Source organism: Odontesthes bonariensis, chromosome 18 (genome assembly GCF_027942865.1).
Source record: "Odontesthes bonariensis isolate fOdoBon6 chromosome 18, fOdoBon6.hap1, whole genome shotgun sequence".
Lineage (NCBI taxonomy): Eukaryota > Metazoa > Chordata > Actinopteri > Atheriniformes > Atherinopsidae > Odontesthes > Odontesthes bonariensis.
The window spans coordinates 27,849,913-27,874,604 of NC_134523.1; the positions used below are offsets into that span (position 1 = coordinate 27,849,913).

Consider the following 24,692-nt stretch of genomic DNA (forward strand, 5'->3'; position numbering starts at 1 on the left):
GATTAATCGCATTTGTACGCAAAATCCAAAAATGAATCCAAAAGTAGCGTATAGCTTTTAGCATTTAGTTTTATTTTAAATGTGCTGCCATATGAATGAAAGTGCCATAACATTTGTTGTGCAAACACACTTTTAACATCAGCATCTTTCTGTAGTTTTTATGTAGAAGCCTCGCTCCACTGTCTGTTTCCTTGAATGACTTGCTGCTATCAGTTGTGTGTTTTGCCTTTAAGTGATATTTTAGACTGGAACTACTACGCTGAGAAGACAATTCAACTTGGCAGTGTTTACAGATGACTTTGGTTCTGTCGACTCCGCCGTCTGGAACAACTTTAAAATGAAAATGTCTGAGTAAAAGTTCCGTACCCTTCTCCATGTTTGGTGGATCCGCCGATTACTTTCTTTTCCGGTTCCACAGCAGACAGCAACAGACTTTTACAAAATAAAAGCCTGTGAGCAACAGACTTTTACAAAATAAAAGCCTCTGAGCAACAGACTTTTACAATAATTAAATAAATAATAAAACAGGGGTGGTCCGTGGCGTAGTGGGTTGAGCAGGCGCCCCATGTACAGAGGCTATAGTCCTCGCTGCAGCTGGCCCCGCCCGGTTTGAGTCCCGTATCGGACGGCCCTGTGCTGCATGTCGTTCCCCCTCTCTCTGCCCCCTGCTTCCTGTCTCTCTGAACTTTCCATTAAAGGCACAAAAAATAAATAAAATAAAATAAATAATAAAACCTGCATTAATGCGCGATAAAATATTTATAGGAGTTCAATAATTAACTCGCCCAGCCCTACTTTTAACGCAATCATTCTCATCATCCTCACTGATTTTGGTGTTCAATCTAACATCACTTATTGTCATATTCTTGTCTTTGTGCATGTTTCATGGCAGCTGATTTACTCAGTGAATGAATAAAAAAATCAATGAAATGATGAATTAACACTTAAGCATGAAGAAGCAAAAAGTATTGGATCAGTTCTTCCAAATGGCTTCAGTTTGGCTGCAGTTGAACCAGAATACAAATGATTTAACATATTTAACATATATTTGTGCAGTTGTTTGATAAGATTTCCTTTACTTTCTTTTCAACAAAGACAAATTGTGTTCCAACGTGTTTTTTTTGCTCCAACCAGGGGAGCAAGACGAGTCCGTGTGCAAGACCTACCTGACGAAGATCAAAGACCTCCGTCTGAGGCTGGAGGGCTGCGAGACCCGGACCGTGACGCGGCTCCGCCAGCCGGTGGACAAGGAGCCGCTGAAGGCCTGCGCCCTGAAGACCGCGGACCAGATGGTAGCGTCACGGCAGCTTCTGAAGGCGGATGCTCGGGGGAAAAGCCTTTCCAACAGTCATGCTCATGTTTCTTTTTGTCACAGAAAGTCCAGTCAGAGCTGGAGGGCTTGAAGAAAGACCTGAGCTCCATAGCGGAGAAGACGGAGGAGGTCCTGGCGTCCCCTCAGCAGTCCAGCTCCGCCCCCATGCTGCGCTCCGAACTGGACATCACCTTGAAGAAGATGGAGCACGTTTACGGCCTCTCCTCCGTCTATTTGGACAAGTGAGACTTTGAGGTTCTCTGACAGCCTGCTGATCCTCAGCCGGGACTTTTTATCTGAATCATAAACCTGTTGCTTTTCAGGCTGAAGACCATAGATGTCGTGATCAGAAACACTAAAGACGCGGAGGACTCGCTGAAGAGCTACGAGAGTCGTCTGCGTGACGTCAGTAAAGTGCCGGCTGACGAGAAGGAGGTGGAGGACCGGCGCAGCCAGCTGAAGGTAGCCATGTCACACGCGGTCCAAAATTAAAATATCGTAGATAAGTGACACCAGCAGAGATTCCACTGTCGAGGAATGGGAAGCCACAGAAATTTGAGGTTCACAGACTAAAACCAAATAAGCAACAGGCTAAAAAAAAAACAATAAAATGCGCCGATCAAAAATAATAAAAAGCCAAAGGTTAAGACCATTAAAATATAACAAATAAAAGAGGATAAAAAGAGGCTAAACAAATAAAGTGCAGCAGTCAACGGCCCAAGGAGTCTTCAAATGGGCTTCAAGGTCCAGTGCCCAATCATACGCCAAGTGGCCAGGCCCGTGGAGCACTAGCTTCCAGCAACAATACAAAGGACAAATACATTGAACACTTAAGAGAGGGAGGAAGTACTTTCCTTTATCAACTTAACACAGGCCGTTGTGATAAGTTCTTGTCCTCTCCACCTCGCCGCCGTCCTGGGATAGAACACCTGCTCGGATCCGCAAAGCCGACGGCCGGCTCCAGTTTTACTCATTCGGCACCAGCGAATGTGTCGTCGTTTTCCTTCCACTCCCGTTCCCCCTTACCGGTCCTACTGTCCTGCTGCTGTCCTTCCTCTCATTGGTTCCCCCTTTGCCGGTCCTAGGCTGTGTTCGAAACCGCCTACTACATACTACATACTTCCATACTGCATACTCATTCGATCAGACAGTATGCAGAGCATTTACCCACAATGCATTTCGCTCCTGCCTGAGCCGAAATCAGCCGGCTTGAAGCTGATTTCGCTTAAGCTCTAAACTCTGTAAATATATAACTTTAGCAACATTTGAATCATTTTCAGGCGAGAAAGTAGTCGTTTAGATCCCCAACGTGTTGAAAACCTGACAAAATACCGGCTATTTACAATTTTGTTCCCACGAATTCGGCGCTACAAAAGCTAGCCGCAGTGAGCAACGCACTTCCGGTTATTTTCACAAAAATAAAATACCCGTTGCCTTTTATCATAGGGAAAGCCATCACGATACTATTGGTGCTTTTGTTTTGAAAACAGGAAGTGAACCTACCCTCGTTGTAGCTAACTTGAAACTGCCGTTTTGACAGGAAATTACGATCGGCGAGGTAAAGTTACGTTGCATCTTGGGTAGTTTGAGTATGAGTAGTAACCTCATGATGCATACCCAACATTTCGGAGAATCTAGTATGCATCCGGGAACTTAAAAAAAGTTAAAGTTAGTATGAGTAGTGGGAGTAGTAGGAGAAGTAGGCGGTTTCGAACACAGCCCTACTGTACTTCTGCTGTCATTCCTTTCTTTTTCCTCTCTCTTCTGTGTCCAACCTACCACCTTATATTCATCCGTCCATCCGTGAGCGCACCCGGTGTCTATTTCTTATCACCGGCGCTCATCTCCACAAGCTGGTGAGAAGAGGTGAAGGTGTGGTCAGATCAATTGCTTTTTCAGCTCAGTCAATAAAACTCCAGCATTAAAACCACCTATAATGCAACACAAGCTCCACACAAAACAATCTTCAGGTCACAGATGATGCATGCTTTAGAATACCACTCCAGAATATATCTTAAATAAAAACACAATAAAAAGCTTTGACCTACCAGTTGAAAGCTTCCCTCTGAGTTATTCACTCTCTGCAGTCGCTCTTTATTTCGCCACTGATGGTGTTTCTCTCTCCTTTTGTCTGACAGTCGCTGCGTGCTGAAGCAGAGGCCGATCAGGTGATATTCGACCGCCTGCTGGACGAGCTGAAGAGGGCGACGTCCATCAACGACAAGATGACGAGGATCCACAGCGAGCGCGACGCCGAGCTGGAGCATCACCGCCAGCTGGTCGGCAGCCTGCTGGAGCGCTGGCAGGCCGTGTTCGCGCAGATCGACCTGAGGCAGCGGGAGCTCGACCTGCTCGGGCGCAAAATGAAGTCGTACCACGAGCGGTACGAGTGGCTGATCCGCTGGCTGGGAGAAGCGCGGCAGAGGCAGGAGAAGATCCAAGCCGTCCCGATCGGCGGCAGCAAGGCTCTGATGGAGCAGCTGGCAGAAGAGAAGGTAACGTAGGAGGCACGGAGAGGAAAAGAGCCGCATTCGTGTGGCCGCTGAGCGTAAAATATGACCTGCTTTACTGTTGCAGGCACTCCTGGAAGAAATCGAGAAGAACAAGGACGACATTGAAGACTGCCAGAAAAATGCAAAAGCTTACATCGATTCTGTCAAGGTGAGCACGGATAAATGCAACGTTACCTCAAAAGAAGGGCTGTGTTCGAAGCCGCATACTACATACTACATACTTCCATACTTCCATATTGCATACTACATACTGCATACTACATACTACATACTACATACTTCCATACTTCCATATTGCTAACTGCAATACTACATACTACATACTTCCATACTTCCATACTTCCATACTTCCATATTGCATACTACATACTGCATACAGCATACTACATACTACATACTACATACTTCCATACTTCCATATTGCATACTACATACTGCATACTTCCATATTGCATACTGCATACTACATACTGCATACTGCATACTACATACTTCATACTTCCATACTTCCATATTGCATACTGCATACTACATACTACATACTACATACTTCCATACTTCCATATTGCATACTGCATACTGCATACTACATACTACATACTACATACTGCATACTACATACTGCATACTACATACTACATACTACATACTTCCATACTTCCATATTGCATACTGCATACTGCATACTACATACTACATACTGCATACTACATACTACATGCTTCCATACTTCCATATTGCATACTACATACTGCATACTACATACTACATACTACATACCGCATACTACATACTACATACTACATACTACATACTGCATACTACATACTACATACTTCCATACTTCCATATTGCATACTACATACTGCATACTGCATACTACATACTACATACTGCATACTACATACCGCATACTACATACTACATACTACATACTGCATACTACATACTACATACTTCCATACTTCCATATTGCATACTACATACTGCATACTGCATACTACATACTACATACCGCATACTACATACTACATACTACATACTGCATACTACATACTACATACTTCCATACTTCCATATTGCATACTACATACTACATACTGCATACTGCATACTACATACTACATACTACATACCGCATACTACATACTACATACTACATACTGCATACTACATACTACATACTTCCATACTTCCATATTGCATACTACATACTGCATACTGCATACTACATACTACATACTGCATACTACATCTACATACTACATACTGCATACTACATACTGCATACTGCATACTGCATACTACATACTACATACTGCATACTACATACTGCATACTACATACTACATACTTCCATACTTCCATATTGCATACTACATACTGCATACTGCATACTACATACTACATACTGCATACTACATACTGCATACTACATACTGCAGACTATGACACAGACTATGTTTAGTTCTCTACTGAATTTTTTTTCTTTTCTTTTCATGAAGGATTACGAGCTCCTGATCCTGACATACAAAGCCCTCCAGGATCCGATAGCATCTCCTCTTAAAAAGCCCAAAATGGAGTGTGCATCTGATGACATCATCCAGGAGGTTGGTAACAAACACAGACCGAGCAAAGCTTGAGTCATCTCTGTACATCCGCTGATTGATCAGCTGTTTCCCTTCTTTGTATTCAGTTGATAGATACCATTAAGGCTGCTGTCCCTTTGCAGTCCTTTAGCGTTTCAAACTATGTCTGATGTAAAGGCAGGAAAAAAACAGTTCTCCAGCTTCCTGAAGGTCTTTCAGAGTTTTTCTGCTTTTTCACTCATTTTCAGTCCATTTTTACTTTGTTAAGCCACTTAACTCTGAGCTATGAATCATTCAGGCAGGAAAAAGGCTCCTAACTCAAGGGATGAACCAGTGTTGTGCCCACACAGAACAGACAACTTAGCAAAGAAGCCATTTTAAACTGGATCTTTAAGCACTTTGTTCCCAGCAGCCTGTCACAGAGACACATCATTTGTTCCCATTTCTTTAGCTGAATCTGTGAAAAACAGCTTCATAGTTTCAACTTTTTTGTACATTTACGTTAAAACTGCTTTCAGTTACCAAAAGAGTCAAATTAATATAGGAAATTCAGTTTAAAAAAAAATCCTAATCCCAAATCATGTATGTTATCACGTCTAAAAGTAGGAAAAAAACAGACAATAATAAGAATTATATGTTATTCAACATCAAGAAAAAGTAAATAAGATTAAATAAAGCTTAAAAAAGGAATATAAGTTATAATCTAATGACTAATTATGGAACAATTAATATAAATTAAATAATTAAACTGCTAACTCTGGTTCTGCCTCAGATTCTGGGTTTATGTTCATGTTTGAACATGTTTCAGTGGATCTCTGCAGCTGTTACCTTGGAAACATCTGCAGATATTCACTGTAAAGCTGTTCAGAACTGAACTAACTCTGGTTCTGCCTCAGATTCTGGGTTTAGATTCATGTTTGAACATGTTTCAGTGAATCTCTGCAGCTGTTACCATGGAAACATCTGCAGATATTCACTTTAAAGAGGCCCAGAACTGAACAAACTCTGTTTTTAACCTTATAATCTGGGTTTATGGCCATGTTTGAACACGTTTCAGTGAATCTCTGCATCTATTTAATCTGCTCTGTCTTTGAATCTGTTTCAGTACGTTACTCTGAGGACCCGCTATAGTGAGCTGATGACGCTCACAAGCCAGTACATTAAATTCATCACGGACACACAGCGCCGCCTGGAGGAAGACGAGGTAAGTGCGAACTCACAGCAAACACAGGTGCATAAGGCCTCTGTCGGCTAATAGCCGAGCTCCAAAGTTAGGATTCTGTCTCTGAGAGACGTCTTCTTTGGACGTTGCACAGTGGTGAAGCAAACCGTTTCCTCCTGGTTTCTGCAGCACATCACATCCCCAGCACAGTATACTGTATGTCTCTCATTCTCCTACACTTTGTACTGAGTGAAACCATGTCACATAGTCTGTTAAAGTGATTCAACCTCAGAAATTCAGTCACATTAAAAATATCTCAACTGCTTTTTGCCTTTTTTCTTTGGTACTTGCTTCTTAAACCCCCCCACACGTGTGGTTGGAAGGCTTCAGGTCTGCTTCCTGCCTTCTCTGACACTTCATTTTATTTCCCCTTCTTTTCTAACTTTCTGTTGTGTTTGATCCTTTTCGACCTGCTTGCCAGTGCTTTGTCTTGATGAGTATTATTCACACGCTTAAGAGATGAATTAACCCCAAAGCACAAGGTATTTAAAAACAACCCTCTCGCTCAACACCTCATTTGTCATCTCATCAGATCCCTTTTTGTGGTGAAGGGAAGGTTCACAAGTCTTTAGAAATCTTTCATAAATATTCAGCTCCCTGTAAAAGATCCATTAATCTGCTGAAATAAAATGTGAAAACTCAAAATATAGTTAAAAAACGAGTTAAGTCATATTTTCAGAGACTGTTTGGCTGATGTCAGGATATCAGTGAGACCATTACAAGCCCAAACAAATGTGTGCACATACCTGCTTTGCTCTGGTTTTAGGAATGAAGTCAAAACAATTGAGCCTTTGTTTTTCCTTCTGTTATTCAGCCATTGGCTGTGTTCCAAACTGCATACTACATACTACATTCTACATACTACATACTACATACTACATACTACATACTCATCGATCAGACAGTATGCAGAGCGTTTACCCACAATGCATTTCGCTCCTGCCCGAGCCAAAATCAGCCGACCTGAAGCTGATTTCGCTTAAGCTCTAAACTCTGTAAACTTTAGCAACATTTGAAACATTTTCAGGCGAGAAAGTAGTCGTTTAGATGCCCAACGTGTTGAAAATCTGACAAAATACCGGCTATTTACAATTTGGCGCTACTAAAGCTAGCCGCAGTGAGCAACGCACTTCCGGTTATTTTTATTCTTTTATTTTTTATTTTATTATTAAAATAAAATACCCGTTGCCTTTTATCATAGGGAAAGCCATTACGATACAATCGGTGCTTTTGTTTTGAAAACAGGAAGTGAACCTACCCTCGTTGTAGCTAACTTGAAACTGCCGTTTTGACAGGAACTGACGATCGGCGACGTCACGTTACGTTGCATCTTGGGTAGTTTGAGTATGAGTAGTAACCTCATGATGCATACCCAACATTTCGGAGAATCTAGGATGCATCCGGGAACTTCTCGCTTACTCAAACTCGCATACTAACTCAAACAGTTAGTATGAGTAGTAGGAGAAGTAGGAGAAGTATGCGGTTTCGAACACAGCCAATATGTCTTAGGAGTGCACAAACAAAGTTAGCACTGCCCAGTTAGATTTTCCAACCATGACGCATAGCTCGACAAAGATAGAAAACTTTATTATCCCTGTGTGTGGCACTCGTTAGACTGAGTTATTTTTATTGTGAGAATCTAGTTGTTTATGTCGCAATACTTGCCTTTTATCAGACGAGCTGGTGTCCGAGCAAAGAAACTGTGACTATGTCCTGACGACGCTCGAGACAGACAAACTGTGGAAAGAAATCCAGTTCATCCGGCTCCTGTTGGCACTACTGAGGGAAAAATTCCCCTTTTTTGACTGAAACAACCAGTCAGAACCAGGAGGAGCCATTTGAGCCTTTTTATGAGTTCTTTCTAATACTGATCAAAAACTCTGCAAACATCTGCAAACATCTGGCACTTGATGGCAGCGGGAAAGAGTTTTCCTTGTCAGTCGCAGTTGTTTCAGCTGCAATCGAACACTCAGGTGTACGTGCTAGTTTTTAATGTCACGATGCTACGCTTGGGACTGCAAGAGGCCCAGTTTTTCTTTACAGAAAGTGTCTGAAACAGACCGCAACAACTCTCAAACAAAAAGGAGAACAGATTGAGTAATTTTACTGCCGGTAAGACAGTTGGCAGCTACCTCTCAGTCCCAATAGGTGAAGCTAACGTTGCCAATCCAGTCAAAAAACTAGCGTAAATATCTCAGATGTTCTTCCAACGCAGCCTGCAGTGTGAAGCCATTTGTTTATGTTGTGTTAGTTATAGGTTTGTTCTCTCAGAGCTCGTAGTATTTACTAGTTCTGGTTATAATTTGGTGCCCAGAACACCGAGGGTAAAACCATGCTACATGCAATTAGAAGGGATTTATCAGCATTTGAGAAACCTGCTTAAATGCAGAGCTGAAGTACAGCAGAGAGGGAGGCAGAGCTGAAGCACAGCAGAGAGGGGGGGGGCTTGCAAGTTCTATTCATTTAAATGTTCAAGTCTTCTATTTAAGGTTACCAAGCTCTGCTTTAAGGATCTCAAATAATTTCAAACACACTCATAGCTGATAGATGCTGATAATTTTCTGTCCGTAGACCAGCTGATTAACTCTTAATTAAGTAAAAGGTCTCGTTTAAATGTTAAAGCAACAACTTTTCCATCATCAATATGACAGGTTTCTAAAATGTTGAACCTTCCTCATTGGTTTCATTCACCTGTACACACACGCCATTCTTATTAAACAGGCCTCATGTTTTTATGTTTTCCAATTTGTTGGCTTGTTGGTGGATTTTATGTCTTTTCACCCAACTGACTCTGTGCTACATGTTCCATCAGATCATGCTGTGTTTGCTGCATCACTATGCTAATCCTTAACAGTGGAAAATCCTTTCAGTGAATTAATTTTAAAGTTTATTTCATTTACTGGGTGGTTTGATGTTTTCTTAATTTAGCTCTGCTGCAGTTTTCCTTTTGCTTGCTGCTGATTATTTATTCCTGCCGATTTCTCCTCGGTTAGCTTCTCCTCGGTTAGCTTCTCTTTCGGTTAGCTTCTCCTCAATTAGCTTCGCCTCGGTTAACTTCTCCTCGGTTAGCTTCCCGTCAGTTAGCCTATCTTTCAGTTAGCTTCTCCTCAGTTAGCTTCACTTTCAGTTAGCTTCTCCTCAGTTAGCCTCCCCTCAGTTAGCTTCACTTTCAGTTAGCTTCTCCTCAGTTAGCTTCTCCTCAGTTAGCTTGTCTTTCAGTTAGCTTCTCCTCAGTTAGCTTCACTTTCAGTTAGCTTATCTTTCAGTTAGCTTCTCCCCAGTTAGCTTATCTTTCAGTTAGCTTCTCCTCAGTTAGCTTCTCTTTCAGTTAGCTTCTCCTCAGTTAGCTTGTCTTTCAGTTAGCTTCTCCTCAGTTAGCTTCACTTTCAGTTAGCTTATCTTTCAGCTAGCTTCTCCTCAGTTACCTTCTCTTTCAGTTAGCTTCTCCTCAGTTAGCTTCACTTTCAGTTAGCTTCTCCTCAGTTAGCTTATCTTTCAGTTAGCTTCTCTTCAGTTAGCTTCTCCTCAGTTAGCTTCACTTTCAGTTAGCTTCTCCGTTGTTAGCTTATCTTTGGATTAGCTTCGCCTCGGTTAGCTTCTCCTCAGTTAGCAACAATCTGGAAAGTGTCTTTATTAGGAGTTTTGCCAAAATGCATCAGTAGCAACATACCAAGCTATCACACCCTGAAGATATTAAAACACGGAAAGCTTTTGTGATACAGTTTCTTATAACATATCCACAATATAGTAGACCATATAAATAAATGTGAATTCTAATGTTTCAGATGCATGACATCAAAGTGTAGCCACCCTGTGTTGTGAAGTATTCTGTGTTTGTGCCATACATTTAATGAACATGACAAGCATTTCACAATACATTCCCCCTCTAGTTGAAATAGTCCCGTAGAGAGTATCCTTTAATACTCAGCATAATTTTATCATGTATTTACATCCTTATGTACCTACATGTGTTGTATCTCCTTTCATATTGAGATTATATTCAGTTATCTAACACCTCTTAACAGTCTCTCAATTCCCCTTTACTCCCTCTTTGCTTCTACTAATACAGAAAGCTTCTGAAAAACTAAAAGAAGAGGAGAGGAGGAAAATGGCCGAGATACAGGCTGAATTAGACAAGCAGAAACAGCTGGCCGAAGCTCAGGCTAAATCTGTGGCCAAAGCAGAGCAAGAGGCCACGGAGCTGAAACTGAAGATGAAAGAAGAGGCCAACAAGAGGCAAGATGTCGCCGTGGACGCCGAGAAGCAGAAGCAGAACATCCAGCAGGAGCTGCATCAGCTGAAGAGTCTGTCAGAGCAGGAGATCAAGTCCAAGAGTCAACAGCTGGAGGAGGCTCTGATCAGTCGCACCAGGATCGAGGAAGAAATTCACATCATCAGAGTCCAGTTAGAGACGACAATGAAGCAGAAAACCACGTCTGAGAGCGAGTTACAGAAGCTCAGAGACAAGGCCGCCGAGGCTGAGAAGCTCCGGAAAGCTGCTCAGGAGGAGGCCGAAAGGCTCCGCAAACAGGTGACCGAGGAGACCCAGAAAAAGAAGAACGCTGAAGACGAGCTGAAGCGTAAATCCGAAGCGGAGAAAGAGGCAGCCAAGCAGAAGCAGAAAGCCCTGGACGAGCTGCAGAAGTTCAAAATGCAGGCCGAGGAGGCGGAGAGGCGCATGAAACAGGCCGAGGACGAAAAGATCCGGCAGATCAAGGTGGTGGAGGAGGTGGCGCAGAAGTCCGCCGCCACGGAGCTGCAGACCAGATCCACGTCGTTCAACCAAAAGGCGACAGAACTGGAGAAGTCCCTCAAGAAAGAGAAGGGCACCGTCCTCCAGCTGCAGGAGGAGGCGGAAACGCTCCGGAGACAGCAGGAGGAGGCCAACAGGGCCAGGGAGCAGGCGGAAAAAGAGCTGGAGACGTGGAGGCATAAGGCCAACGAGGCGCTGCGCCTCAGGCTGCGAGCCGAGGAAGAAGCGCAGAAGAAGAGTCAGGCTCAGGAGGAAGCGGAGCGGCAGAAGCTGGAGGCGGAGCGGGACGCCAAGAAGAGGGGAAAGGCCGAGGAGGCGGCGCTCAAGCAGAAGGAGAACGCCGAGGACGAGCTGGAAAAGCAGAGGACGTTCGCAGAACAAGTCGCTCAGCAGAAACTCTCCGCCGAGCAGGAATGCATTCGCTTAAAGGCCGACTTTGAGCACGCCGAGCAGCAGAGGAGCCTGCTGGACAACGAGCTCCAGCGCCTGAAAAACGAGGTGAGCGCCGCCGAGAAGCAGAGGAAGCAGCTCCAAGAGGAGCTGGCCCGGGTCAGAGGTGAGATGGACGCCCTGCTGCAGATGAAGGTCCAAGCCGAGAAGGAGACGCTGTCCAAAACGGAAAAGAGCAAACAGCTCCTGGAGTCCGAAGCCCTGAAGATGAAGCAGCTCGCCGAGGAGGCGGCGCGGCTGCGGTCGGTGTCGGAGGAGGCGAAGAAGCAGAGGCAGACCGCGGAGGAAGAGGCGGCCAGGCAGAGGGCGGAGGCCGAGAAGATCCTCAAGGAAAAGCTGGCCGCCATCAACGAGGCCACGCGCCTGAAGACGGAGGCGGAGATCGCCCTGAAGGCCAAAGAGGCCGAGAACGAGAGGCTGAAGAGGAAAGCCGAGGAGGAGGCTTACCAGAGGAAGCTGCTGGAGGACCAAGCCGCTCAGCACAAGCAGGAGATCGTGGAGAAGATCACCCACCTGAAGAGCTCCTCGGACTCTGAGCTGGGGAGACAGAAAACCATCGTGGAGGAGACTCTGATGCAGAAGAAGGTGGTGGAGGAGGAGATCCACGTCATCAGGATCAACTTTGAGAAGGCGTCGAAGGAGAAAGCCGGCTTGGAGGCGGAGCTAAAGAAACTGAAGGGCGTCGCAGACGAGACGCAGAGGAGCAAACTGAAGGCCGAAGGAGAGGCGGAGAAGCTGAAAAAGCTGGCCGCGGAGGAGGAGAGGAAGAGGAAGGAGGCCGAGGAGAAGGTGAAGAAGATCGCCGCGGCGGAGGAGGAGGCGGCGCGACAATGCAGAGCCGCCCAGGACGAGGTCGAGCGGCTCAAAAAGAAAGCCGCCGAGGCGAATAAGCACAAAGACCAGGCGGACAAGGAGGCGGAGAAGCAGGTCCTCCTGGCCAAGGAGGCGGCGCAGAAGTGCAGCGCCGCCGAGCAGAGAGCTCAGGACGTCCTCAGCAAGAACAAAGAGGACATCCTCGCTCAGGAGAAGCTGAAAGACGAGTTTAAAAACGCCAAGAAGCTGGCCGAGGCCGCGGAGAAGGCCAAAGAGAAGGCGGAGAAAGAGGCCGCTTTGCTGCGTCAGAAGGCGGAGGAAGCGGAGAAAATGAAAAAAGCTGCAGAGGATGAAGCCGCCACGCAGGCCAAAGCTCAGAAAGATGCAGAGAGGCTGAGGAAGGAGGCGGAGCAGGAGGCCTCCAGGCGAGCGGAGGCGGAGGCGGCGGCGCTGAAGCAGAAGCAGCAGGCCGACGCGGAGATGGCCAAGCACAAGAAAGAGGCCGAAAAGGCCGTGAAGCAGAGGTCTCAGGTGGAGAAGGAGCTGGCGAAGGTCAAACTGCAGCTGGACGAGACCGACAAGCAGAAGGCGGTGCTGGACGCCGAGCTGCAGCGGGTGAAAGGTGAAGTCAACGATGCCGTCAGGCAGAAGGCGCAGGTGGAGGACGAGCTGTCCAAAGTCAAGGCCCAGATGGACGAGCTCCTCAAGGTCAAACTCAAGATCGAGGAGGAGAACCGACGCCTCATGCAGAAGGACAAAGACAACACCCAGAAACTGCTGCTGGACGAGGCGGAGAAGATGAAAGCGCTGGCAGAGGAAGCGGCTCGGCTCAGCGTGGAGGCTGAAGAAGCGGCCAGGCAGAGGCAGGCGGCCGAGTCCGACCTGGCGGATCAGAGGGCGCTGGCGGAGAAGATGCTGAAGGAGAAGATGCAGGCCATCCAAGAGGCCACCAAACTCAGGGCTGAAGCAGAGAAGCTGCAGAAGCTGAAGGACCAGGCCCAAGAGAAGGCCAAAAAACTCCAGGAGGACAAACAACAGATCCAGCAGCGCCTGGACCAGGAGACAGAGGGTTTCCAGAAGTCCCTGGAGGCGGAGCGGAGGAGGCAGCTGGAGGCCGAGGCCGAGGCGGAGAAGCTGAGGCTGAGGGTGAACGAGCTCAGCGACGCCCAGGCGAGAGCTGAGGGGGAGGCCAAGAAGTTCAGGAAGCAAGCCGAGGAAGCCAAAGCTCTTCTGCAGCAGATGGAGAAACAGACCACGGAGGTGGTCGTCCAGAAGCTGGAGACGCAGAGGCTGCAGAGCACCAGGGAGGCCGACGACCTAAAGAAAGCCATCAGTGACCTGGAGAAAGAGAGAGAGAAGCTGAAAAGGGATGCAGATGACCTGCAGAGGAAATCTAAACAGGTACTGTGACCCCAATCTGTCAATCTGTAGAAATCCTGCATTTAACAAGATCCTGTTACAGACACTAACCCCAGAGGAAAAGAAACCGCTGTCTCATTGCATGTAAACTGCGGAAAATCCTGCAGTTTATATGAAATTTAATAGTTACTAACAAATCCTTAAAGGAATAGTTTCAATTATTGGGAAATCTGTGATCAACATCAATGCAAATTTGAGGCTAAAGCCAGGAGACAGTTAGCCGGCCTGCATCCGCAGCTGTGAGCTGGAGGCATGTCCAGCATATTTAAAGGGATAGTTCGCCTCTTTTGACATGAAGCTGTATGACATCCCATATTAGCAACATCATTTATGAACATTTTCTTACCCCCTGCTGCGTCCTGTGAGCAGAGTTCCAGCCTCGTTTTGGTGTTGATTAAGGTAGTCCGGCTAGTTGGCTGGGGTTTAAAAAATAAAGCGTTTTGCTTCTCAAAACAATATGCGTTCCACAGAGTATTTCATTTGCATCACAAAATCGTTCTCCAGAAAAAGGCAGACCTCACAATCTCTTGGCCCTATTTTCTCTCCCTTCGTATCACTGCCTGCTGCCGCCTGCCAACAGCCGCGCCTGTTACGGTGTTTGCTGCTTGGTCTACACAGCACTTAGTTTAAGAATAAAAATGTTTTCATCTCAAATTTACAGCACTGTAAAATCAGTGTAATTTTTATTTAGCTCTTCTGCTTCTTTTTTATTATTTTAGGTTCTCTTGTTCTAAAGTGTTTTAAAACAAGCAGCTTTAAAATGATAAAAACCTGGATTATAGTTTTTAACCAACAAAAGAAATCTATCCCTACTCTTAGCTCTTAGCTTACACTAGCTAGCTACAACTAAACATGCTAAAAATCCAAAAGTGTCAGTATCTCAAATGTTTGCACTTCTTTGAAAAAATAAGAATAAATAAATGACTGATATTTCCAATTAGAAATCACTTGGTTTAAAATGCAACATTTTTTTCATTTAAAATGTACAGCTCTGTACATTAAGTGTAATATAGGCCACCGTTTTTTTGCTCAAAACTATACTAATTCTTTTTTTTATAATCGATGAGAGAAAATTTGTATGTTTATTTTCAGTTTTAAGCATTATTTTGAAGCTAACATACTCTCGCTCTCATCTGTTTCAAAGCAAACAGCTTTAAAATGACAAAAATCTGGAGAGTAGTTTGTAACCAGCTCAGAAAATGCTTTCTAATGCATTAGCTCACGCTAGTTACCTGTTAGCTGTTACGGTCTACACAGCAGGCAGTGATACGAAGGGAGAGAAAATAGGGCCAAGAGATTGTGAGGTCTGACTTTTTTCCTGGAGAACGATTTTGTGATGCAAATGTATTACTCTGTTGAACGCATATTGTTTTGAGAAGCAAAACGCTTTATTTTTTAAACCCCAGCCAACTAACCGAAAAACATCATTGGTTAATATTTTTTTCCGCTTTCTTTTTCATAGATCTTTTATTCCACTTCAGTTCTGATCATAACTCCCAAGTTTTTAATTATTTTAAAAATTTTAACCTTTTAAATACTGGTTATAGTCTAATGCTGTATTCATTATAATGAATGTCTATGGGAGCCGTATCTGTAATCTGCCATTGCAGAAAAACTAAAAAGCTGTAAAAACTGATGTTGTAGCTCATCAATGACATATCCCAGACCTAATAATCCCCCATAGAATATTTCACTGTGCACTGCATACATTGAAAATACAGCAGTTTGTGTGTGTGTTTTTACAGAAATTGGTGTTTACCTCATATACACTAGTATTTAAAGGGTTAATTATTGAAAATAATTGAAAACTTGGTGGTTATGATCAAAATTGAAGTGGAAGAAAAGATTTATGAAAAAAAGTGGAAAAAAATATTAACATATGGTATTTTGGAGATCTTTTTTCTTTTTTTTTTTAATCAGGCATAATAAAAAAAATTAAAAATCCCTAAAAATCAATGTTGTTGCTAATCATTGACATATCCCAGACCATAATTATCCCTACTCAATAATTCCACTTTGCACTCCATATTTTGAAAATACTGGCACCTAAAGGCTTAAAATTTGGGCTAAAAGGTTCAAATTAGCATTTTAAGGGTTGATCTTTTGAAAATAATTGAAAACTTGGTAGTTATGATCAGAACTGAAGTGGAATAAAAGATTAAAAGTGGAAAAAATATTAATATATGATGTTTTTAGGTCGTTTTAAAAGGGGACAAAAATGTCCCTTTTCAGAAGAAGGCGGTAGCTGCACATAGTACAGACAGGACAAATAAATGGTGTGAGCAATGATTGAGTGATGTTTCCTTTACTAATTCTTTCCTTCCCTTTCTTCAAATAGATGGCAAATGCCCAGCAAGAGCAGATTGAGCAAGAGAAGGCCATCCTTCAGCAATCTTTCCTCACTGAGAAGGAGCTGTTGCTGAAAAGAGAAAAGGCTGTCGAAGATGAGAAAAAGAAGCTTGAGAAACAGTTTGAGGATGAAGTCAAAAAGGCCAAAGCTCTCGAAGCAGAACAGGAGCGTCAGCGTAAGCTAATGGAAGAGGAGAAGAAAAAGCTTCAGGCCATCATGGATGATGCTGTGAAGAAACAGAAGAAAGCCGAGGAGGAGATGAAAATCAAGCAGAAGGAGATGGAAGTGCTTGAAAAGAAAAGGCTTGAGCAAGAAAAACTCTTGGAGGAGGAGAACAAAAAGCTCAGAGAAAAGCTGCAGAGTCTTGAAGTGGCTTCCAAACAGGGTTCATCCAAAATGAAGGAAACCGAAGTGCAGACCGATAAGGTTCCCGAGGATCAGCTGGTTGCCATGACAACGGTGGGAACGACGAAGAAAGTTTTTAACGGCTCCGTCGAAGTGGACGGAGGGAAGAAAGACGGAGAATCGCCGCTAGCTTTTGATGGAATCAGAGGGAAGGTTCCCGCTGAAAGGCTTCATGACATCGGCGTCCTGACCAAGAAGGAGTTAGACAAACTGAAAAAGGGCAAAGCCTCGGTGCAAGACCTTGAAAACACTGAGAAGCTGAGATCCTGCCTGAAGGGCCAGAGCTCTGTTGGAGGCATCTTGAGTCCATCCAAAGAGAAGATGAGTGTCTATCAGGCCATGACAGGGAACGTGATTACTCCCCACACTGCTGCAATGCTCCTGGAAGCCCAAGCTGCCTCAGGCTACATCGTTGATCCTGTAAAAAATAAACTCCTCTCTGTAGACGAGGCCTTTAAGGAGCAGTTAATTGGCCCTGAACTCCATGACAAGATGCTGTCTGCAGAGCGGGCAGCCACTGGCTTTAAAGATCCATACACTGGAGCCAAAATTTCTCTGTTTGAGGCCATGAAGAAGGGACTTATTGAGAAGGAGCAGGCCACAAAATTCCTAGATGTACAGCTTGCAACTGGTGGCATCGTTGACCCCGTCCACGGTCATAGAGTGCCACTCCAGACAGCCTATAAGCAGGGTCAGTTTGACGCCGACATGAACAAGAAACTCACCGATCCCAGTGACGACTGCAAACTGTTCATTGAGCCCAGCACTCAGGAGCAGCTCACCTACAAGCAGTTACTGGAGAAATGCACCAAGGTTGCGGACACCGGCTTGCTGATACTACCTGTGACGGAGAAGGCTGCTCACAGTGATGGAACCTACACAGATGTGGAGACTAAAGAGGTGTTCAGCAAATCAAATGTTGACATTCCATTTGGACGGTTCAAAGGAAAGACCGTTACCATCTGGGAGGTGATAAACTCCGAATACTTCACCGTGGAGCAAAGACGGGAGCTGATTCGCCAGTACAAGACTGGCAAGATCACAGTGGAGAAGATCATCAAGATTGTCATCACCGTTGTGGAAGACAAAGAAAAGAACAGTGGGAACGTCTTCAATGGTTTACGGGCTCCAGTCTCGGCCAATGAACTGCTGGAGTCTAAGATCATCAACAAAGATTTGTTCAACAAACTGAGCAATGGACAGATCTCAGTGAAAGAGGTCTCCGAGATGGATTCTGTGAAGAAGGCCCTGCAAGGATCGCCCAGCATCGCAGGACTGCTGAACGAACCAACCAAGGAAAAGATGCCCTTCTATCAGGCCATGAAGAAACAACTGCTCTCTCCAGAGACTGCTGTGAATCTTCTGGAAGCTCAAGCAGCAACAGGGTTTATGATTGATCCTGTGAAAAATGAGAGGATCCCCGTTGATGAAGCTGTCAAGTCGGGTCTTGTTGGTCCAGAGCTGCACGAACGCCTCCTGTCAGCGGAGAGAGCCGTCAGTGGCTTCAGTGATCCATACTCTGGGAAAAAGGTGTCGCTTTTCGAAGCCATGAACAAAGGCCTCGTAAAGAGAGACCAAGGCATCCGCCTGCTGGAAGCGCAACTTTCAACGGGTGGAGTTATTGACCCCGTCAAAAGCTGTCGCGTCCCACATGAGGTGGCATGCAAGCGTGGATATTTTGATGAGGAAATCGGCAAGACTCTGAACAAAAACACAGAAGAAACAAAAGTATTTTATGATCCCAACTCACAGGAGGATGCAACCTACTCGCAGCTCATGAATAAATGTGTCACAGACAAAGAAACCGGACTGCCACTGCTTCCTCTGTCAAAGAAGGCTCCAAAGCCGAAAGGAGACAAACAGATTACAGAGGCCAAAACAAAAGAGGCCTTGAACCAAACAAGCATGGAGCTGGAGTACGGACCCTTCAAAGGGAGGAAGGTCACAATATGGGAGATTATCCACTCTGAATACATCACTGAGGAACAAAGGATAGAACTGATTCGTCAATACAGAATGGGACAGGTGACAATTGAAAAATTGATAACGATAGTGATAACAATGTTTGATGAAAAGGAGGACAAAACAAAGGAAGAAGCCTGCTTTGAAGGCCTAAGGGCACCAGTCACTGCCAGCTCGTTGCTGGATTCCAACATCATCGATAAATCTTTGTTCGATCAACTCCAGCAGGGTAAAAAGACTCCCAAAGGAGTCAGTCAAACCGCTAACGTCAGAAAGTACCTGCAGGGCACCGACCGCATTGATGGCATCACTATGGAAGATTCAGATGAAAAGCTGAGCATATATCAGGCCATGAAAAAGAATGTTCTGCAACTGAACACTGGACTTGCTCTGCTTGAAGCTCAAGCTGGAACTGGTTCTCTAACTGATCCGGTCAAAAACCTGAGATACTCTGTGGACGACGCCGTGAAGGCAGGAGTTGTTGGCCCAGAGCTTCACGAGAAACTCCTGTCTGCTGAAAAAGCTGTGACTGGATACAAAGATCCATACACGGGCAATAAGATTTCTCTGTTCCAAGCCATGAAGAAAGAGCTGGTGCTGAGGGAGCATGCCATTCCTCTTCTGGAAGCTCAGTTTACAACGGGAGGCATCATTGATCCTGTGAGCAGCCACCGCGTTCCCAACGACGTGGCCGTTCAGCGTGGCTATTTCAGCAAACAAATGTCCAAATCCTTCAACGAACCCTCAGGCGACGTTAAAGGGTTCACCGACCCCAACACCAACAAAAGCGTAACTTACAAACAGCTGCTGGAGAAGTGCAAAAGAGATCCCACCTCGGGTCTGTGCTACCTGCCTCTGTCAAAGGTCGAAGCTCCCGCTCCTGTCGGGTCATCTTATGAGTTCACAGAAGAGCAAGCCCAGAGGGATCTATCCAGCACACCCATTGATATCCCACACAAGAACTTTGCAGGGAAGAGCATGACCATTTGGGAGATCATGAACTCGAACATGCTTCCAGAAGAAGAGAGGCGCCGTCTCATGGAGCAGTATCGCTTGGGGCAAATCTCAAAGGACAGAATGGTAATCATAATAATTGAAATCATTGAACAAAGGGAGACCCTGAAGTCAGAGCAGAGTATGTCATGTGACGTCATCAGAAGAAGAGTTACTATTGAAGAGCTGTACAGTGCTCGGATTATTGACTTGCACACATACAACCTCCTGAAGCAAGAAAAGATGACGATTCACGAGGTGATGGAGATGCCAACGGTGAAGCAGTACCTCTTTGGCACTGGTTGCATTGCTGGAATTATGTCAGACAGCCCTCCAAAGATCAGCATTTACCAGGCTATGAAGAGTGGAAAGATTAAGCCTGAAGTTGCTTTGACACTCCTCGAGGCACAAGCAGCCACTGGATTCATGATTGATCCGGTAAAAGATGAGCTTCTAACAGTTGACGAAGCCGTACGCAAGGGGCTGGTGGGGCCTGAACTCCATGACAAGCTTCTCTCTGCTGAGCGGGCGGTTACGGGTTACAAAGATCCATACAGCGGAAAAGTGATTTCTCTCTTTCAGGCAATGAAAAAGGACCTGATTCCCGAGGACTATGCCTTGAGGCTTTTGGAGGCCCAGAATGCCACAGGAGGGATGATGGATCCTGAATACTATTTCCATCTTCCCACAGATGTTGCCATGCAACGAGGATACATCAACAAGGAGACCCTTGACAGAATAACTGAACCCACTGCGGATGTACGAGGTTACACCGATCCAACAACCAATGAGAATCAGTCCTACGCACAGCTGTTGAAGAGATGCAGAGTTGATAAGCAAAGCGGTTTGCGGTTGTTTTCGCTGGCAGACAGAAGACTTCTCTTTGAGGGTCTCAGAAAACAGATTACTGTGGATGAGTTGCTTCGGTCACAGATCATCGATCAGAAGACGTACAATGAACTCACTGAGGGTATCCTTTCAGTTGAGGAGGTCAGCAGAAGCCTGAAAAAGTACCTGAAAGGCACCAGCTGCATTGCCGGTGTGTACGTAGAATCCAGCAAAGACAGTCTGTCAATTTACCAAGCGATGAAGAGAAACATGATCAGACCAGGGACCGCGTTTGAGCTCCTCGAAGCTCAAGCTGCCACGGGTTATGTCATTGATCCGATTAAGAACCTGAAACTGAATGTCGCTGAAGCAGTGAAAATGGCTGTCGTTGGCCCAGAGTTTAAAGACAAACTCCTCTCAGCCGAACGGGCTGTCACGGGCTACAGGGACCCTTATTCTGGCAAGGTTATCTCTCTTTTCCAGGCCATGAAAAAGGGACTCATTCTGAAAGACCATGGCATACGTCTGCTGGAGGCTCAGATTGCCACTGGTGGGATAATTGATCCAGAGGAGAGCATCCGTCTGCCAGTTGAAACGGCATATGAGCGTGGACTGTTTGATGAGGAAATGAATGAGATCCTCACTGACCCGTCTGATGACACAAAAGGCTTCTTCGACCCCAACACTGAGGAAAATCTCACCTATCTGCAGCTAATGGAGAGATGCATGACGGATCCAGTGACCGGCCTTCGCCTCCTGCTGCTGAAAGAAAAGAAACGTGAGAGGAAGACGTCGTCCAAGTCTTCAGTTCGCAAGAGAAGGGTTGTCATCGTTGACCCAGAGTCGGGCAAAGAGATGTCTGTGTATGAGGCGTATCAGAAAGGGCTCATTGACCATCAAACCTATTTAGAGCTTGCAGAGCAGGAGTGTGAGTGGGAGGAAACTACCATCACCTCTTCTAATGGAGTCGTGAAATCCATGATCACTGACAGGAGGTCTGGTCGGCAGTATGATATTGACGATGCAATCTCAAGAGGACTGATTGACAAGTCAGCCCTGGATCAGTACCGAGCAGGAACTCTGTCCATCACTGAGTTTGCAGACATGCTGTCTGGAAACATGAGCGGCAGCAGGTCGCGGTCATCCTCCTTCGGCTCCTCTTCCTCCTACCCCATGAGCCCTGTACCATCTATAAAAACACCACCTACCACGTGGAACGACCCAACCGAAGAAACCGGTCCTGTGGCCGGCATCTTAGACACAGAGACCCTGGAGAAGGTGTCGGTGACGGAGGCCATCCACAGAAACCTTGTCGACAATATCACAGGGCAACGGTTGCTGGAGGCTCAGGCCTGCATAGGAGGCATTATCGACCCAAACACGGGGGAGAAATTCTCCATTACAGACGCAATGAACCAAGGGCTCGTGGATAAAATAATGGTGGACCGCATCAGTTTAGCCCAGAAAGCATACAATGGATTTGAAGATCCAAGAACTAAAACCAAAATGTCGGCAGCCCAAGCTCTGAAGAAAGGCTGGCTTTATTATGAGGCCGGACAGCGATTCCTGGAGGTCCAGTATCTCACCGGCGGGTTAATCGATCCAGACGCCACAGGCAGAGTCTCTATAGATGAGGCTGTGAAGAAGGGCACCTTAGATGCACGCACAGCTCAAAAGTTACGAGATGTCAGCGCGTATTCAAAATACCTCACATGCCCTAAGACCAAGCTTAAGATCTCCTACAAGGACGCCATGGAAAGAAGCATGATCGAGGAGGGAACCGGTCTGCGACTGCTCGAAGCATCTTCTCAGTCCAGCAAAGGCCTTTACAGTCCCTACAGCATCAGCGGGTCTGGCTCCGCGACGGGGTCCCGATCTGGCTCAAGAACCGGTTCCAGGTCAGGCTCCAGAAGAGGCAGCTTCGATGCCACGGGGTCAAGTTTCACCACAACCTTTGCGTCCTCCTCCTACGGTTCACCGAGCTACAGCCGGCGATACTGAACTGCGGGTTGAGGAGTGAAGGATGTGCTTTAAAACCACAGTGCTCACCAGATGCCTAACTCTGTGGGATAAAGACTGCCTTTATTCTGCTCTGCATGGGGTTGTTACAAGACTTTTAATATTTAATTTTCTACTAAATGAATTATTTTGTTTGTTGTATATTTCAAATTTCCTTTTAGCCACAGTTACGCTGCCTCTTCAGATTCCTTATTAAGTGCTGTAAGCAGCTAGCGTTAGCGACAGCAGTTTATTCCCAGTATATCACAAACGTTTTCATTGTTTGAGTCTTTTTAATGTTAAAGTTCGTCATCATGAGCATTTACGTGTTCCACAAACACATCTAGTTACTACAAATACTGTGTGATAGACCGCAAAGCAAACTTATAAAGCGAACCAAATTGGATGTATAAGCTAAAACTTCTTTCCATGTGTATATTTCTGAATGTCTGAGGAAAATATAGCCTCTCTGCAGAGCAGAATATGGAGTCTAGCAAAGATTAATACTAGTAAAAAGAATGCCAAGCTTCAAGATCTTTTCTCTCCTGGACTGCACTGCCACATATACTCGCTTCCTCCCTGATGTGATGTGTCATAAAGCCTGCAGTTAGAGCAACATGTGCAACAAAAAAAAGAAGATTCTGGAGCTAACAATCAAACCATCTGGACATCGAAGACCAACACGTGTAAATTCCTGCTTTTCTGGACACTTTGAAAGGTAAAAGGTTATCGATTTTTTTTCTCTTGGATTTGCTTGTGTGATGAAAGGAAGTCGTGTGGTCTGATGTTGTTGTTCCATGTTGGGTTTTCCTCCTTCAGAAACTGCTCTCAGGCTTCGTCTCATCTCCAGCCCTTTGCATAGAAATCTCCCAGAGACCCAGACTCGGACCATCGCTGTGATCCCAGAGTTTTCGCTGTTTGTGCAGGTTCTGTTTGGCAGTGGAGCGTTTTAGAGGCTGAACGTGTGCTGTGTAAGTGCCTGCAGAACACGGTTTATTCCACGTGGACAGAAACTGTAAACCGACCGAAGAAGCAATGTTACCCATAATGCTTAGATTACCGTGCTATCAGGTGAGCCGACTACAGTGTGTCACCATCTGACTTTCACACAGGGCTGGAATATATTATTTGAACATTTAATCGCTCAAATTTGCAATATTCAAATGTTTTATGTTTCCTTCACAGACACTATATGTGCTGTGATGATAATCTGAAGCTCGTTGGAGCAAACTCTTCCAGCTTCGCAGCAAACCCACCCGGTGTTCATATGTTTGTGTTTCTTTTTGAATCGTCTTTGTAAAGCGACACGTTTGATCTGCATCGTTTTCCTTTCCTATAGTTCTGCAGTGCATGATTTAATAACACGAAAGGATTAAGTAGTATCCATTCAAGCTTTTTTTTTTTGTTATGTTGCAGAAGGTTTGAAGGATGTATTGTAGTGAGGGTCATCAAGCCTTGTTTAAAAATGGTGTATTTATAACTAAAGGGTGATGAGGAATTTTATTGTAACCCCTTCCACAATGTAAATAAACACAGAAATGAAAAGATTTCTCAAGTTTACTCATTGTAACTTTGGCACATCATACACACATCTGTTAAGAATGGGTCTAAGTGGATTCATAACTCTGAAAGTTGATCTAACGGAGCTGTTAACATGATACAGAAAGGAATAAGGAAGCTAAACAACAAACGCAATGATTCCTACATTAACTCAACATTAATTCAGTTTTATTTCACTGCAGAACATAATGAACCAAAGTTATTCTCTCGTTGGGATGTCAGCTTCATTCATTTCTACATCTCAGACCTGCAACACGTCCCATAAAAGTCAGGACAGAGAATCTTCTCCCAACACTTAGATACGTTCTGACAGTGAGGACACCAAGTGATGCAGAGTTCCAGCTGTTACTTTGTCTAATTCATCCTGCAAACACGTCTTAAAGGACAAGACCGTTTTTTTGACATTGGGCCCTTGATTTCACATTATAACATGATGTTCTACTCACCCCTGCTTGTTGTTGGTAATTTGGAGCTGTTCCGAAGATATTCGCGAGGCGTCTGGCTGCTCTCTTGAGATATTCGGCC

General features: G+C 45.0%; 1 protein-coding gene across 7 annotated transcripts in view; it reads left to right on the forward strand.

Moving 5' to 3' along the window:
- pleca (plectin a) overlaps nt 1–24,154 on the forward strand; it is a 183,516-nt gene extending 159,362 nt beyond the window's left edge. For all 7 annotated transcript variants that reach the window (XM_075449162.1, XM_075449163.1, XM_075449168.1 and 4 more), the window contains 10 exons: nt 1,135–1,292; nt 1,376–1,554; nt 1,636–1,774; nt 3,451–3,807; nt 3,890–3,973; nt 5,331–5,435; nt 6,520–6,618; nt 10,706–14,053; nt 16,410–23,325; nt 23,427–24,154. In XM_075449162.1, the coding sequence (XP_075305277.1) occupies nt 1,135–1,292; nt 1,376–1,554; nt 1,636–1,774; nt 3,451–3,807; nt 3,890–3,973; nt 5,331–5,435; nt 6,520–6,618; nt 10,706–14,053; nt 16,410–22,610 (10,670 nt within the window). In that variant the 3' untranslated portion in view covers nt 22,611–23,325; nt 23,427–24,154. The remainder of the gene's footprint in view (nt 1–1,134; nt 1,293–1,375; nt 1,555–1,635; nt 1,775–3,450; nt 3,808–3,889; nt 3,974–5,330; nt 5,436–6,519; nt 6,619–10,705; nt 14,054–16,409; nt 23,326–23,426) is intronic.
- Nucleotides 24,155–24,692: the final 538 nt, after the last annotated feature.